This window comes from Nomascus leucogenys, chromosome 19 (assembly GCF_006542625.1).
Source record: "Nomascus leucogenys isolate Asia chromosome 19, Asia_NLE_v1, whole genome shotgun sequence".
Taxonomy (NCBI): Eukaryota; Metazoa; Chordata; class Mammalia; order Primates; family Hylobatidae; genus Nomascus; species Nomascus leucogenys.
The window spans coordinates 9,967,297-9,982,369 of NC_044399.1; the positions used below are offsets into that span (position 1 = coordinate 9,967,297).

General features: G+C 49.7%; 1 protein-coding gene, 1 long non-coding RNA gene and 1 other non-coding gene across 4 annotated transcripts; 1 reads left to right on the plus strand and 2 right to left on the minus strand.

Moving 5' to 3' along the window:
- Window positions 1-454: 454 nt before the first annotated feature.
- ODC1 (ornithine decarboxylase 1) lies at window positions 455-8,490 on the minus strand. Of its 2 annotated transcripts, none has more exons than XM_012497662.2 (12): window positions 8,462-8,490; window positions 5,213-5,322; window positions 4,989-5,107; window positions 4,535-4,708; window positions 4,155-4,327; window positions 3,765-3,899; window positions 3,553-3,634; window positions 3,293-3,376; window positions 2,083-2,245; window positions 1,887-1,999; window positions 1,577-1,791; window positions 455-942 (listed from the first exon to the last, which is right to left on the minus strand). In XM_012497662.2, exons 3-12 carry the CDS (start codon window positions 5,088-5,090, stop codon window positions 798-800), a joined length of 1,386 nt encoding a protein of 461 aa, XP_012353116.1. In that variant the 5' UTR covers window positions 5,091-5,107; window positions 5,213-5,322; window positions 8,462-8,490; the 3' UTR covers window positions 455-797. The 2 variants fall into 2 exon arrangements, with proteins under 2 accessions (XP_012353116.1, XP_030656533.1); XM_030800673.1 differs by lacking the exon at window positions 8,462-8,490 and adding an exon at window positions 8,008-8,037.
- Window positions 6,784-6,919, minus strand: LOC115831629. The gene has a single exon (XR_004027153.1). It is a non-coding gene; the product is annotated as a small nucleolar RNA SNORA42/SNORA80 family (small nucleolar RNA).
- Window positions 8,491-10,052: 1,562 nt separating the features above from the next.
- LOC115831574 lies at window positions 10,053-14,425 on the plus strand. The gene is made up of 3 exons (XR_004027101.1): window positions 10,053-10,663; window positions 12,650-12,838; window positions 14,245-14,425. It is a non-coding gene; the product is annotated as an uncharacterized LOC115831574 (long non-coding RNA).
- Window positions 14,426-15,073: the final 648 nt, after the last annotated feature.

Genomic DNA, 15,073 nt, shown 5'->3' on the forward strand with positions numbered 1-15,073 from the left:
CCAGTGGTCATGGTCAGACAAGATGGTGAAGATACACAACATGGTGGGGACTTGCTATTGCTGAATTTATTAAAATAAGCTGACTGCCAAATGTTGTACCATATACATCCCTAACTTCTCACAGGCATGAAGGTGGGAGGGGACACGGATGGTCTCTGCAGGCCAGGATCAAAGGGCCTCCCACACCTTCCCTGGGCACTGGCTTGGACAGGACAGGTCCGTCAGACTTAAGTAGGTCCCACCACCAGGGGCTCTGTACACGGAGTTTGTAGCCAACTCTGGACATGTGCGGTGGGCTGAGCAGATGTGCACCATCCACACACGGGGATAGGGCTTCCGCCTCACCTGTCCTCCTACCTGTGTGTGGGTGGACCCACTCATTCTCTGAGAATCAGAGCGAGCTATACGGGACTCGTGAACTGTCTGGAATGAACACACCATAAAAACGTCCCAATGCCTAATTATTTCAAGATACTTTATTTTAAAAACAGGTCACAACACTAAGCTTTTGGCCCATTCTGCCATTGTACAAGCTACAAACGCTTGTTCAGCAGCTGAGGGGCACTCTTGAGTAGCGTGTCTGAAGAGTGAATAAAAATCCATATAAAACAAATATTCAAATAGTTTCCATAGGAACACAGATAAGTGTGACCCATATCCTAGTCTTCCATATGGCTGCATCGTGGCGACCCTACTCTTACAAAGACATTTCAAAACTAGCAGTAATTAAGTTACATGGTCCCCCCAAATCCCTTAATTCAAGCTAAACTTGCAGTTAACAGCTACCAGAGCGGTATCTACACATTAATACTAGCTGAAGCACAGGCTGCTCTGTGGCGTTTCATCCCACTCTCCCAGGCACAAGACACAGGCAGGGTGCTGGCATCCTGTTCCTCTACTTCGGGTGGGAAGTCGGGGTTCTGGAATTGCTGCATGAGTTGCCTGAGAAAGAAAAAGTGGCATATTAAAAACCCTGACTCACTCCTAACTGGGCGTGAGAGTATTTACTTCCCATCAGGAAACAATTCAATGTATTTTTTTTTTTTTCCGAGACAGGGTCTTTCTCTGTTACCCAGGCTGGAATACAATGGTGCTATCATCGCTCACCGCAGCCTCAACCTCCCAGGCTCAAGCAATCCTCTCACTTTAGCCTCCCAAGTAGCTGGGACTACAGGCACCCACTACCATGGCCAACTAATTTTTAAATTTTTTGTAGAGACAGGGTCTCACTATGTTGCCCAGGCTCGAACTCCTGGGCTCAAGTGATCCTTCTGCCTTGGCCTCCCAAAGTGTTGTGATTTCAGGTGTAAGCCAGCACACCCGGCCAATTCAATGTATTTCTAAAGCAAGCGTTTCTTCAGTCACCGTTTTGGTAATAAGGAAACCACAAGACACATGGCACGAACTTAAATATATTCCAGTTACACAGAAATACCCTCATCAGTCTTTTCTTAGGAAAAATATCCATTTGTATTTAATTTTAGGCAAGACAATTTCTTATTCGTCTAGACAAGAAGCACATATCCAAGAAGGTGCCTATTGTTGGCAGCACCATCAACCTGCATGGCTTACTTACCACGCAGGCCCTGACATCACATAGTAGATCGTCGGCCTCTGGAAGCCATTGAACGTAGAGGCAGCAGCAACAGTGTAAGCGCCCATGTTTTCAAAGAGCATCCAATCACCCACATGCATTTCGGGCAGGTCACAGCGCTCAACAATCCGATCGAGGCCATCACATGTTGGTCCCCATATGCTGGATGAATAATACTTCTCATCTGGCTTAGGTCTCTATATAAAGAGACAGAGAGAGAGGAAGTACTACTTAATTATACTTGTTGTGACCAGTCCTCTTAATTGTTTTATACAGTATGCTCAGAAATTACCTTTTGCAGAAGGGGCTTTACATGTGCGTGATCATACAGTATGCAATTAAATGATCCATAGACGCCATCATTCACATAATACATAAAGGTCTGTTCACTCGACTCATCTTCATCTAGAAAGACAGATCAACAATCTTAATGACTTTCTGCATCAAGCTTTCAGTTATACATGAAGTGATTCGTCCTTTACACATACCATCAGAGCCAGTCTGTTCCTTTAATACAATTTTCTTGGCGATGATATTAACTGCAAGTGTGAAAGCTGATGCAACATAGTATCTGCCGGGCTCAGCTATGATTCTCACTCCAGAGTCTGACGGAAAATATTTGTCCAACGCTGGGTTGATTACGCCGGTGATCTGAGAATGAAACAGAAAAGAAAGAGCAGCCTTCATTGTGGGAAATTCGCATGGGGGAGTAACATCACAGGGCCTTGTGACATGACATCATGAGACCAGGCATCAGCAGACAGGCTTATCATTAAGTAACAACGGCAAAAAAACATCAACATCTCCCTGAAAACCAGGCTGCACATCCCAGGTGGCTCATTTTTATTCCCCTCCAGGCCCCCTATCTCCTTTAGGATGTTATGGGTATGATTTTTATCAAAAAACAGTACGCAACTAATTACTACCTAGGAAGGCACAAGATGTCAAAACATTTTAACAAATACACGCCAACAGGATAAAAATCCTCTTCTGCCTACGTCATGATTTTAACAAACCATGCAGATGTATTTTACAAACTCAAGCACCAATATAATGGCTTAACTTCCTAAGTGACTAAACATTTCAAGTATTTTAAGGAGAGGAAGCACAGGTCTAGCAAAGCACATTTGGGGTGATGATATGCTACAGTCAGCATATTCTCTAGGAAGCCCACAGCAACATGTTTTTTCTTTTTTTTTTGAGACAGGGTCTCACTCTGTAGCCCAGGCTGAGTGCAGTGGCATGATCACGGCTCAGTGCAGCCTCAACCTCCTGGGCTCAAGTGATCCTCCCACCTCAGCCTTCCAAGTAGCTGGGATTACAGGTGCCCGCCACTACACCAGGCTAATTTTAAAATTTTTTTGTAGAGATGGAGTCTCACTGTGTTGCCCAGACTGGTCTCAAACTCCTGGGCTCAAGTGATCCTACCACCTTGGCTTCCCAAGTGCTGGATTACAGATGTGAGCCATGATTTCCAATGTAACCAGTTATCCAAGACTTCTGGGAAAGCTGATTCACACTTTAGAAAACCAAATGGTATCAAGTGCAATGTTAGACAGCACAAAGAAATCACTCAAAATATCACACCAAGACACTTCAGCCCATTGTAGTATTAGTTAAGACACTTAAATTTTGAAATATTCCAAAAAGGAATTTATTAAAATAGCTACTGAGTATTACAGTTTTGTTCTAAATTACCTCTTCAAATTTAAGCTTCACATCCTCAGATCCAGGAAAGCCACCACCAATATCAAGCAGATACATGCTGAAACCAACCTCAGCCTAGAATCAAGAAAGTAAGTCAGCCAGAGCCACAGCTAATAACAAAAATGTATGCAGCAGATAGGTTGAAACCCATGTAATACAGAACCAACTGCCATACAAAGTTAACTCTAGAATTAAGACTAATTATTGTCAGTTGTGTCCCGCCCTTCCCTAACAGGGTCACGTATACTCACCCCCATGTCAAAAACACAGCGGGCATCAGAGATTGCCTGCACGAAGGTCTCAGGATCGGTACAGCCGCTTCCTACGTGGAAGCTGGGGTAAAATAAAGAGACGAGACACTATGTCTTAGTATTTCTTAAAATAATAGCAAACACTAGGAGAAAGCCTGTAAAACTCAAACTGTTCAATGTCTTGACCTCTAGCTATCCCACCAAGATCTCACCTGACACCGACAACATCGATATTTAGCTCTTTCGCCCGTTCCAAAAGGAGCCTGCTGGTTCTGAGCGTGGCACCGAATTTAACACTGAGACGACACACTGCTTTGGAATCATCCGTGGCAATCCGCAAAACCAACCTACAAGCAAGGAAAGTGCAGCAAATGTCTCATGATAGATGTTCACTTACAGCCACGATTAAAATAAAAACAACCCTGTTCTAAATACTGTCGCTGATATATTCTGTAGTTTGAGTCCCAGGCTTCATGACTCAATAGGGGGTTTCAACTACTCTCTACTAAAGTATAGAAATATAATAATCAGAAATTTAAGTTTGATAAGAATCCACATATCTTATGCTCCCGATCTTGCCCTCAGATGGGGGAATAACTCACTTTGCTTTTGGATGTGCTCTGGCAACTTTCATCAACTCAACTTCACTATCAAAAGTCATCATCTGGACTCCATTATTAGCAGCATACTTAATTTGAGATACTTGTTTACAAGGATTTGCATAGATAATCCTCTCTGGAGGCACCCCCAGACTCTGCACCAACTGTATTTCAGTCTGAAAAAGAAGAGTGGTGTCACGCTATCCGTACATGGCTTAACAGGTGGAACAAACAGAAAAGCATGGGAAGTTGTCATGTGCTCCCCCCGCCCCATTTGCCTTTAGTGAACATTTATTGCCCAAAAAACACAACTTGTATCTGCCCTGTGGGGAATACCAGGACCATTTTATACAACTGCTTTTGAGTCTGCTGCTATTGCTTACCTTGCTAGCACAGTCAAATCCTGTCCCGATAGCAGCAAGGGTCTTCACGATGGCTTTGCTATCATTACATTTGACTGCATAAAAGGGGGTGACACGAGGGAGAGCTTTTAACCACCTCAGATGTTTCTTCAGAATGTCTCCCAGGTCTGCCACGTAGAAGGCATCCTTATCATCCTGAAACAAGAGTGGTCACAGGTGACTCACTAGCAGCCTCACCACACACCACACCAACAGCCAGCGACCTTCTTTCCCATCAATCACAATGAATCCTGCTCTTTTGAGTCTAGCCACTGATATGAATATCACCATTATCACATTAATTTACCACCAGTGAATTAATTTCTACATCCCATAATAAGACATGTAAGCCTCATTGCTCTTCCTTAGGCCTTGCCAAAGTTTTCCACTTGCCTGGCACTCAGCTGCACTGCCAGCATGAGCCTCATATACTTACAGAAGAAGAAACTTCATTAATTTTTTGGTCCAGAATGTCCTTGGCAGTAAAACCTTCATCGAGGAAGTGGCAGTCAAACTCTTCATTACCAAAGTTGTTCATGATTTCTTGATGTTCCTCTGAAATGCAACAAAATGCAAATAGAGTGGAGAAATTCACTCAGAAGCCTTAGCAATACAATTCTTAAGATTAACCTGCAACATAAATGTAAACTGAATACTTACATGGAAAACTAAGAGATGGAATTGAAAGAAGTATTTCCAGCTTCTCACAAAGGCAACTCTCCAGGAATTCCAAATCCCTCTGCGTGTGCCCTTGGAGCAGCAGTGACAATCTGAGAAATAAAATAGGGAATTTGCTGTCTACCTTAGGAACACATCAAGTTGAAGATGGGGCACTGGCCGAGCACACGCAGAGCTAATCATGCCCCGGATATGAAACACTCACTGGCCTGGTCATCCTAATTATTACTAGGCATAAGGCACATGATTCCATAAACCTTGGCAGTATAAGGACACCACAAAAAATACCAGGTTTTTCCAAGGCAGCACACTAAGCATTTCAAATATTTGTACCAAAAAAATGTAGCATGCAAGTTTTAGAAGCTTATCTGCACTTAGCTCACTGATATGGAAAAGTCTTATAATGGTCTGCTCTATTTCAGAGCAGTTTCAGTTCTTTAGAAACTTAAAATAGCATTATAGACTTTTTTATTTTTTTTTGAGACGGAGTCTCACGCTGTCACTGCCAGTCTGGAGTGCAGTGGTGCAATCTTGGCTCACTGCAACCTCTGCCTCCCGGGTTCAAGTGATTCTCCTGCCTCAGCCTCCCCAGTAGCCCGTATTACAGGCACTTGCCACCACACTCGGCTAATTTTTGTGTTTTTAGTAGAGACAGGGTTTCACCACGTTGTCCAGGCTGGTCTCGAACTCCTGACCTCAGGTGATCCATCCCGCCTCGGTCTTCCAAAGTGCTGGGATTACATTATAGCCTTTATATACAGCCATAGAAACATCTTGCTATTTCCTACTTCCACTAAGTCTTAGAATTATTTTTACTGACCAACAGGCATCATGGAAATGTCTGGAGCATTTGAGATTTTACGAGTTAATTTTCATGTTATTAGCTGGGTATATACTTCTTAAAAACTGTAATCTTCAAGTCAAATCACATTGTATTACAGTTGCTGTTACCTGATCAGAATTCAGTATTTTTTTTTTTTTTTTTTTTTTTGAGATGGAGTTTTACTCTCGTTGCCCAGGCTGGAGTGCAATGGCGTGATCTTGGCTCACCGCAACCTCCGCCTCCGGGGTTCAAGTGATTCTCCTGCCTCAGTCTCCCAAGTAGCTGGGATTACCGGCATGTGCCACCACGCCCGGGGCCTGGCTAATTTTATATTTTTAGTAGAGATGGGGTTTCTCCATGTTAGTCAGGCTGGTCTCCAACTCCTGACCTCAGGTGATCTGCCTGCCTCAGCCTCCCAAAGTGGTGGGATTACAGGCATGAGCCACCGGGCCTGGCTAGAACTCAGTATTCTTAAACCAGCGTTGCCTACCAAGTTTAGCAATTCCGGGAATGCCAACTGTCCTTACAGGCACTCTCGTATTTGCTTAGCTATGAGAATAATTTGGGGCTAACTTCACCAATAAGAAAAATAAGCAAGAACATCACGCTAGTAACAATAAAAGCCACTGTATTTTGCTATCATCAAATATGGTACCTTGTGAACCAGCTTTCTTAAAATTATTTATTTTAACCTTTAAAAATTTCTGCCAGGTAGAGCTTTCTTCTTTTCCACTGTGCAACCCACTTCAGTGCCAGCAGCCTACGGGCACAGAGGCCAGGCAATGGTTCGGGGACACAGTTTGCTTTGGCATGGGGTACTATGACAGGCCCAGGGTGACAGGCCTGTCATAAATCCAAACCCATGCATAGAATTTGCTTTAAAGCTCTATCTATTGTGACTACTTGGCATTGTCAACCTCCGAAGTTATCTAAATCACCCCTCGGAGAAGGGAAGAGAGTAACAACGCTAGCAAAACCATTTTTGTTATAGACATGGTTATATATTTTTGTTGATATAAAGAATATTTACAATTTAATAATAAATAGGCTCACGCAGTCACGGACTGGGTCATTTAAGGCCTTATTAAATATTTTTAAGGCAATATTCAGGCCTAAACTTGGAAAGTTTTGATTTCTTTTTAAATACGCCAACACTTTTTTGCTTTTCTGTATGTTTTAAAGCGTTACTTAAGTAACTTACTTGAATATATTTTACCGAAGAACACCTTTTGGTCTTTGTGTAACAGCTAAGTTATTTAAAATGGTGAATCAATTAGCACAAGAGGGTAATGTTAGAAGAGATAAGGGCTAATTCAAACAAACTTTGAAAACAATTTCACAAATCAATTAAAGTCTGCCCAATTTTATGTTTAAACAAAGTCAACCAACACTTTCTTTGTCCTCCCCAGACATTCCTGAGAGGTTCTGCCTTCTACACTTTCACCAATTATTTCGACTTCGCAAACAGCACAAATCAGCCTTTTCTGCAAACCTTAGGGCTGTCTCCCCTGTGTACGTCCGTTCATCTGAGCCAAGCTTTTCCGAAATCACCGAGTCATTCAGAGTCCTTAAATAAACACCTCTAAGTCATGGCTGGCCGAGCATCTAATATCACAGCTACTACAACAAGACTATCTTAGCTCTACCCACTCTCGCGGGTTTCCAAATTGGTGTCATCTGCTCTGTAGACACAGCGCAAATAAAAACTGGAAGGAAACTGAAAGCGCCAAGGCCGGGGCCCCGCTCGTCTGTACCAAGGCGAGCCCGGGCTCTGCGCCCCTGCACCTGCTGCGCGGCCGCCAGGGCCTCCCCAACGGCTACCCGGCCCGCACGCGGCCGCCGGCGGGGTGGGAAAGAGGACGGCGCGGGGACGCAGGGTGTCTGGGTGGGTCTCCGCTAGGCCCCTCCAGCCCCGAGCTGTGAAGACGGGGGCAGGACGCGGCGCGCGCATCACCCCTATCCAGCTGCGGGAGATCCCCGGGCCGGGAGGAAGCGGCGCCTCAAGATCGTGGCCCGCTCGGCGACCACGTGTCTCCGCAGGCCGGCGAGGCGCGCCGCACACATGCCCGGGGCCCGCCGCCCGCCCCGGCTCCCGCCCTCGCTCCCTCCCTTCCTTCCTCCGTGGCCGGGCAGTCCCTCACGTTAGAGCGCCCAGGATCCGCGGGCCAGCCCCATGGGGAAGCGCAGACGCCGGAGCCTCAGTCGCAGCCGCAGGAGCGCTCGGCCGCCCCCGCCGCGCCCGTCAGCGCCTGGCTCCCGCCCGCCGGAGACGCCGGCCCGAGGTGGCGCCGGAGCTGCTGGCAGAGGGGCGGCGGGCGGCGGCGGCGGCGGCTACAGGAGGGACTGACAAAGCCCCACGGCGCGCCGCTCCCTACTTATAGCGCCGGCGGGTCGCCATGGAGACGCACCAGCTCAAACCAGCCACGATCGGTTCCGGCCGGGGCGCCGCCGGGGGAGGGGCGGGGGCCCGGCGATGGCCAACCCGGGCCCGCGCGGAGCTGGTGGGGCGCCGGGGGGCCGACGTCAGCGCAGCCGAGCATCGCCCGCCCCACGCGTGGCCCCCGCCCCCGGCCTCGCGCCCCGCCCTCCCCGCCCTGCGGCGGCCTCGCCTCGCCCCGCCCCGCCCTGCGGCGGTCGCGCCCGCCTGGAACTGGTCCGCGCACGCGCACGGCGCCGCAGGCCCCGGCCCGCGGCAGCTGAATGGCGGAGCCTGGCCCTGCACAGCTGTGCTTCCACCGGGCGTTCAGTGCCTCGTGCCCGAGAGCGGAAAAGGGAAGTCGCCAGCGGAGGACCCGTGTGCTGGCCACGTGGGCCCCGCCGGGCCGACTCCGGACCCTGCTGCCGCCCGCTGCTCCAGTGCAAGGGACCTGGAAGTGATCCCGGTGCCGCTCCGCTCCCACCAGCTAGGGAGCAGAGGCCGGGAGGGAAGGAGCGTCCCGGGGGTCGCCAGCACGCTGGGGGCAGGGCTGGCAGCCGCTCCCACGCCCCCGCGCTGGAAGCCTCGTCTTTGTAACATCGAGGTGCCCTGTAACTAGATGGTCCTGGCCTGCGGAGGTAGTTTCCCTTGGGAAGCCAGGGACTCAGCCAGGAGCGTGAGGGGAGCCGGATCCTGAGTCTCCAAGCCGCCCACTACCCTCTGCTTTACCAGATGGAACTCATCAGTAACTAGGTATCTTTAAGGGCAGCTCCCTGGCGCGCTCTGAGAGTTATGAAGTCTCAAAATGCTTTGACCGAAAACGTCTAAACAGTGAATACATAAAGCAAAAAGCCGCGTGGGAAATTCGAGTCCCTAGTAGCGCCCAGGGGACGCCTCTGGAGGTGGACTGCCACTCACTCTAGGCCACGCTGGAATGCCCGCACCAGGGAGGCACTGGACTTGAATTGGGAACACTTTTTTGTTTTTTTTCTTCATTTTTACCTTTCATTCCCTTTTGGACAATCCAGACAGGATATGTCTCTCCCTAGGGTGAGGATTTCGACTCCCTAGGGTGGGAGTGCAGCCGATGAAGAGTTAAAGAGAGGAGAGGGTAGATCTAGATCTAGCCCTGGGTGGGTGGGGGCGGGGTTGGAGGAGCTCAGAGCACCGGCCCAGCGCTGCCCCCAACTTGTTGTGTGCTCTTGGACAAGTTACCTCCCTTCTCTGGGCTTCAGATAACCCAAGGATCCTTACATATCTTTTTTTTTTTTTTTTTTTTTTTTTTTTTTTTTTTGAGATGGAGTCTCGCTCTATCGCCCAGGCTGGAGTGCAGTGGCGCGATCTCGGCTCACTGCAAGCTCCGCCTCCCGGGTTCACGCCATTCTCCTGCCTCAGCCTCCCGAGTTGCTGGGACTACAGGCGCCCGCCACCGCGCCCGGCTAATTTTTTGTATTTTTAGTAGACACAGGGTTTCACGGTGTTAGCCCGGATGGTCTCGATCTCCTGACCTTGTGATCCGCCTGTCTCGGCCTCCCAAAGTGCTGGGATTACAGGCGTGAGCCACCGTGCCCGGCCCTGGATCCTTACATATCTTTATAGCTACAAAGCCCTGTGAGGTTTTGAAAAACTTCCTTGGTACCCAAAACCAGGTCTGAGGCACAGTCAGTGAATACCTGTTTAATGAATGCATGCATAAATGAATGAATGGATGATCCAGCTCTTCCTGGAGCAGGCACGACTTCCACAGAAACAAAAAGAGGGCACACGTGAGCCGGAAGCACAAGTGAGTCTTCTTCCTATGTGAAGGGATGTGGGGGTGGTACGCCCCTATCAACTTTATCTTTACATAGTCCTTGAGCACCCACCGGGCGCCGGGTTCCCCGGACTAGAGGGAGGGAGAGGGGCGTCAGCTCCACCCTTAACAAGCTTAATTCTTGATGAGATTAACCATCAAAACCCATCGGAGAACGTTATAGCTCCAGCGCTGAATGAGACATCTTTGATTCTGTGGTGATGGCGGACTTTGTGCCTCTCTGTGAGGAAACACTTTGTTCCGATGATGCAGTTTTCCTCACAGTCCGGAAGTCTCCTGCACTGCCAGAATTGCCCAGCTTCCCGGCACACCTATCAACCAGTCATTCCCAACACTGCCCAGTATGCAGCCTCCCGGCAGAGGGCCTGGATGTCTTGGCAGGTTAGGGTTCCCCTAGCAGCCTGGGGTGGCCAGATAGAAACATTAACTGGAACGTAGAGGCCAGTTCTTGGCTCAGGGAGCCAGGAGGGCTCTGACTGTTGCACATACAAGCCACTCACGCTGCTGTCGCCCACATACCTTCCTCTCCCGCCAGCCCACCCCAAAGTCCAAACTCCTGCCCGCATGCTGGGAAGGTGAACCCTTGCCTGGACAGCCCAGCAGGGGAAATAGAAGGAGGGAAGGAGGCCTGCTGCTTCCCCGGAGCTCTGCTCTGCGCTGCAGGAAGACCCGCAGAGGCCCTGGGCAGCAGAACTGTGGACGGCGAGGCCGGAGTCGTGAAACCCAACCACTGAGCTGGATTCCAGAAGCTCAGGTGGTGGTGACTAAACCTGGCCTTACTCAAAATGCATGACTTTATTGTCTTTCACTATATTTTCAGTAAACTTCATCCTCTCCATTACTATTTCTTTTCTTCGGAAAAAAGCAACAGATCCTTGTAAAAATACATGATGCCATGCACTTAGGAATCACCGTCATGTGGAGATGAGATTTTTTTATTTTTATTTTTCTGAGAGTCTCACTCTGTTGCCCAGGCTGGAGTGCAGTGACGTGATCTCGGCTCACTGCAACCTCTGCCTCCCGGGTTCAAGTGATTCTCATGCCTTGGCCTCCTGAGTAGCTGGGATTTACAGGCATGTACCACCATGCCCAGCTAATTTTTGTATTTTTAGTAGAGATGGGGTTTCACCATGTTGGCTAGGCTGATCTCGAACTCCTGACCTCAAGTGATCTGCCCACCTCGGCCTCCCAAAGTGCTGGGATGACAGGCATGAGCCACTGTACCTGGCTGGAGATGAGACTTCTGTGTGTGGTGCTAAAAGAGTGAATAAAAACATCAGATACTATATTGGACATGCTACTAAGAGCTTAGTCATCTCACCTAAGTTCTGGGACCAACTCCCATTTTCTTAGGATTCCTTGGGCCCCCTCACCACCCCCCGCCCCCCGCCCTGCCCTGCTCGTTATGAAAACTTGGACGTCACTCCGCGTCTCTGGGTTCCAGACTACCTTTCTGAAAATGGGGTGGTTGGACTGGATGAAAGCTCAGGTTTTTCTTGCCTTCTAATGTTCTAAGAATCTACTTATTTCACAGAGTTGTATATAAATCCACTGACCAAGTTTTCTGAACCAAAAACAAAAACATGTCTGATGAAGAAGGTATCTTTTTTCTTCTTTGCTAACTTACATGAAAAGGCTTATAAAGGTATATAGTGATTGCAGACTTAAGCAGTTACCCTTATCATTATTATTTTTTGAGACAACAGGCTCTGTTGCCCAGGCTGGAGTGCAGTGGCGCAATATTGGCTCACTGCAACCTCCGCCTCCCAGGTTCAAGCAATTCTCCTGCCTCAGCCTCCTGAGTAGGTGAGAATCCAGGCGCCCACCACCACATCCAGCTGATTTTTGTATTTTTAGTAGAGATGGGGTTTCACCATGTTGGCCAGACTGGTCTCAAACTCCTGACCTCAAGTGATCTGCCTGCCTTGGCCTCCCAAAGTGCTGGGATGATAGGCGTGGGCCACCGTGCCCGGCCTCACCCTTACTGAAAAGAAGTAGGTCACATAGAAGACAATAACCAGCAAGCATTTGTGTATCCATTTCCTCAGTATTGGAAAGTTTGACACTGAGAGCTTTCTGGAAAATGGGTTCGGGCTCTGCTTACGTGTCCGTGGTTGTACTCTACTTCACCAAACTCCTTCCAGAAGCATACAAGAGTGGACTATGGAGTGAGGCTCATGACCTCCAGCCCCCTGAGGACTTTGGGAGGTTAGCTTCTGCCCTGGCAAGGGTGCCATAACTCAGGACACCTGGGTAATGAGGACTAGTCACAGATGCTCTAATCCCATCGGGATGTTTGGCCAAAAATAGTTTTCCTTAGCTCAGTCACTCACCAGTCCTTTAACCTTGCACTTTGAATGGTTTTAGGTGTTTCTGAAAAATCCAATCCACCCTCCAAGGCGGAAAGTGTGCCATCTCTGCCCATAATCCAAATGGCATGCCTGAGGCATAGAAAGCAGCTTTCAGGGAGGCCCTCCTTCCTCTGAGCAACGGTGACATCATCAGAGAAGTGGAGCTCCTCCAAAAGGATCTGCTGGAAGCAGAGGACGCCCATGTGTAAGTGGAAGTCCCAGGATGTTTGTTTTATAAAGTGTTACATCACGGCCCTACCTTGCCCCAGCCCTGGTGTGGCTCACTGGGAAGCTGCTGGGACAGGAGCCAAATAGGAGGAACTGGGCCAGGGCCTCCTGGAGCCCAGAAGGGCCCTGGGGCAGGTCAGTGAGCACACACAGTTGCAGAGAAGAGGGGGCCCTTGTCTGGAGGCTGAGAGTTTGGAAGAGTTCTTTTTTTTTTTTTTTTTTTTTGAGACACAGTCTTACTCTGTCACCCAGGCTGGAGTACAGTGGCGCGATCTTGGCTCACTGCAGCCTCTGCCTCCTGGGTTCAAGTGATTCTCATGCCTCAGCCTCCTGAGTAGCTGGGACTACAGGCGTGCACCACTACTCCTGGCTAATTTTTTGTATTTTTAGTAGAGAGAGGTTTTCGCCATGTTGGCCAGGCTGGTCTCAAATTCCCAACCTCAAATGATCCGCCCGCCTCCACCTCCCAAAGTGTTGGGATTACAGGTGTGAGCCGCTGCACCTGGCCTGGAGGAGTTCATTTTCATGGGGAAAGTGATGTTTATCATTATTTTGTTTCCCACGGCCTTGTCTTTTTCAGTGGGCAGAAGTCAGAGTCCCATTAAGCCTGTACCGAGTCAGTATTCAGACATGCCATCCTACACGTGGACAGAAGCTTTGCCATCTGCCTACTTGGCTTGTCTGTTTCAAGCCCTTCACTGGTGGCCCTTGGTCCACAGAGTAAAGTCCAAACACCTTAGCCTGGCACCCAGGACCCTCTGAGGCCTGCCCTGCCCAGCCCACCCTCCCAGCCTCTTCTGCCACTCCAGCTCCCTGAGCCACTGATGTTCCACAGACCCTGCCCCTGCCAGCATAATGTGGGTCACGTGGTGTGGGCACCTTTGTTTCCTGCCTCAATCCTGCCTTCCCCTCCCTGCAACTCTCCCTTTGAAATCAGGACCATGATTTTCATCTCTCCATATGTTCAGTTTCTAGCCCGATTCCTGGCTCACAAAGCCATTCAATATTGTCAAGTTGAAATTGGGTTTAGTAGCACCTGTGGGCTATTGGGAAAACGAGAAAGAAAGCGAGGCTGTGCTGAAAAATCATCCTTTGTGGTTGCTATACGAGTGATTAGCTCAGAAGAATTTCTCCCCATGTGCTACTAAGATTAGAGGAACAAAAGACCCTGGGTGTTCTTCCTTTGGTCAGTTGTTTGTTTATTCATCCCATACGGGTCTGCTGAGTGCCACCTATGTGCAAGTGGCAGGTAGGACGAGGGAGGACCCTCTGTGGCTGGGCGGGGTTCCTGGGGACCAGCAGGGAATTGGTAAGAGCCAAGAGAAGCTTCGCTTTTACCCAGTGCCTAAGGAAACTGCCTCTTTTGTTTTATTTTCTCCTAAGCTCCTGGTGACTCCCTCTGACCCAACAAGTTGCAGCACCTCTGCTGGGCTTTGCCACTGCCCCATTTTTGCCAGAGCCTCACCCTGGTGGGGCCCCACCTCTGGGAAGCCCCAGCGCCTGCAAGATTTTTTCCTCTCGTGACAGGGAGCAGCATGCGGAGGGCCCTTGCACAACCTGGGTCTTCTGGAAGGTGAGTGCTCTGCCCAGGGGCAGTGTGAGCTCTGCGTCCCTGCCAAGTCAGAGGCGGGACCATCCGAAGGGCCTGTGGCTGGGGTCTGCTACACCAGGCCTTGTGGGCCCTCCAAGGGGTGGGGTACCTGGAGGGCAGTGCTCTCTGTCTCTGTTCTAACAGCTGTGAGCACTTGCTCTGTGCCAGCGCCCCTGCCAGGTCAGGGAGAAGGAGGGGAGGCCAAGGAGGTCCCTGTGCTCCAGGAGCTCATGGTCCAGAGGGGAGGCTGCCCCCAGGCTTGTGCTCTCTAGGTTCTAGTCCCTGGGACAGTGGTCACACAGACAAAGGAGGTGGACGCAGCTGAGGGAGCAGGGGCCTGGGTTTGGAAAGGCTCGTCCAGGGCCGGGAAGAGTTAGGGAGGGGCCTGCAGCACCCAGGGCAAGAATAAGACCTGTGGGCACCAAGGGAGGCTCCCGCCCACGAGCCCAGCTTTCCTCTGGGAGAGGACTGAGGGCTGTGAAGGGGAGAGCAGAGGAGGAGTCACTGGGGAGCAGCGTCTCACCCCCAGGGTCTGCTACTTCACTCAGCTCCAGCCTCCATCAGTCCATCCAAATCCTGGCTGACAGCAGGGCCCCGCCATTGTAGAAGGCAGGTCAGCCT

Coding starts and splice junctions, on each gene's coding strand:
- ODC1 (XM_012497662.2), bottom strand. CDS start 5,090: ATGAACAACTTTGGTAATGAAGAGTTTGACTGCCACTTCCTCGATGAA. Junction 1,792..1,886: donor TAAAGCCCCTTCTGCAAAAG/GTAATTTCTGAG, acceptor CTCTTTATATAG/AGACCTAAGCCAGATGAGAA. Junction 943..1,576: donor GTGATGTCAGGGCCTGCGTG/GTAAGTAAGCCA, acceptor TTTCTTTCTCAG/GCAACTCATGCAGCAATTCC.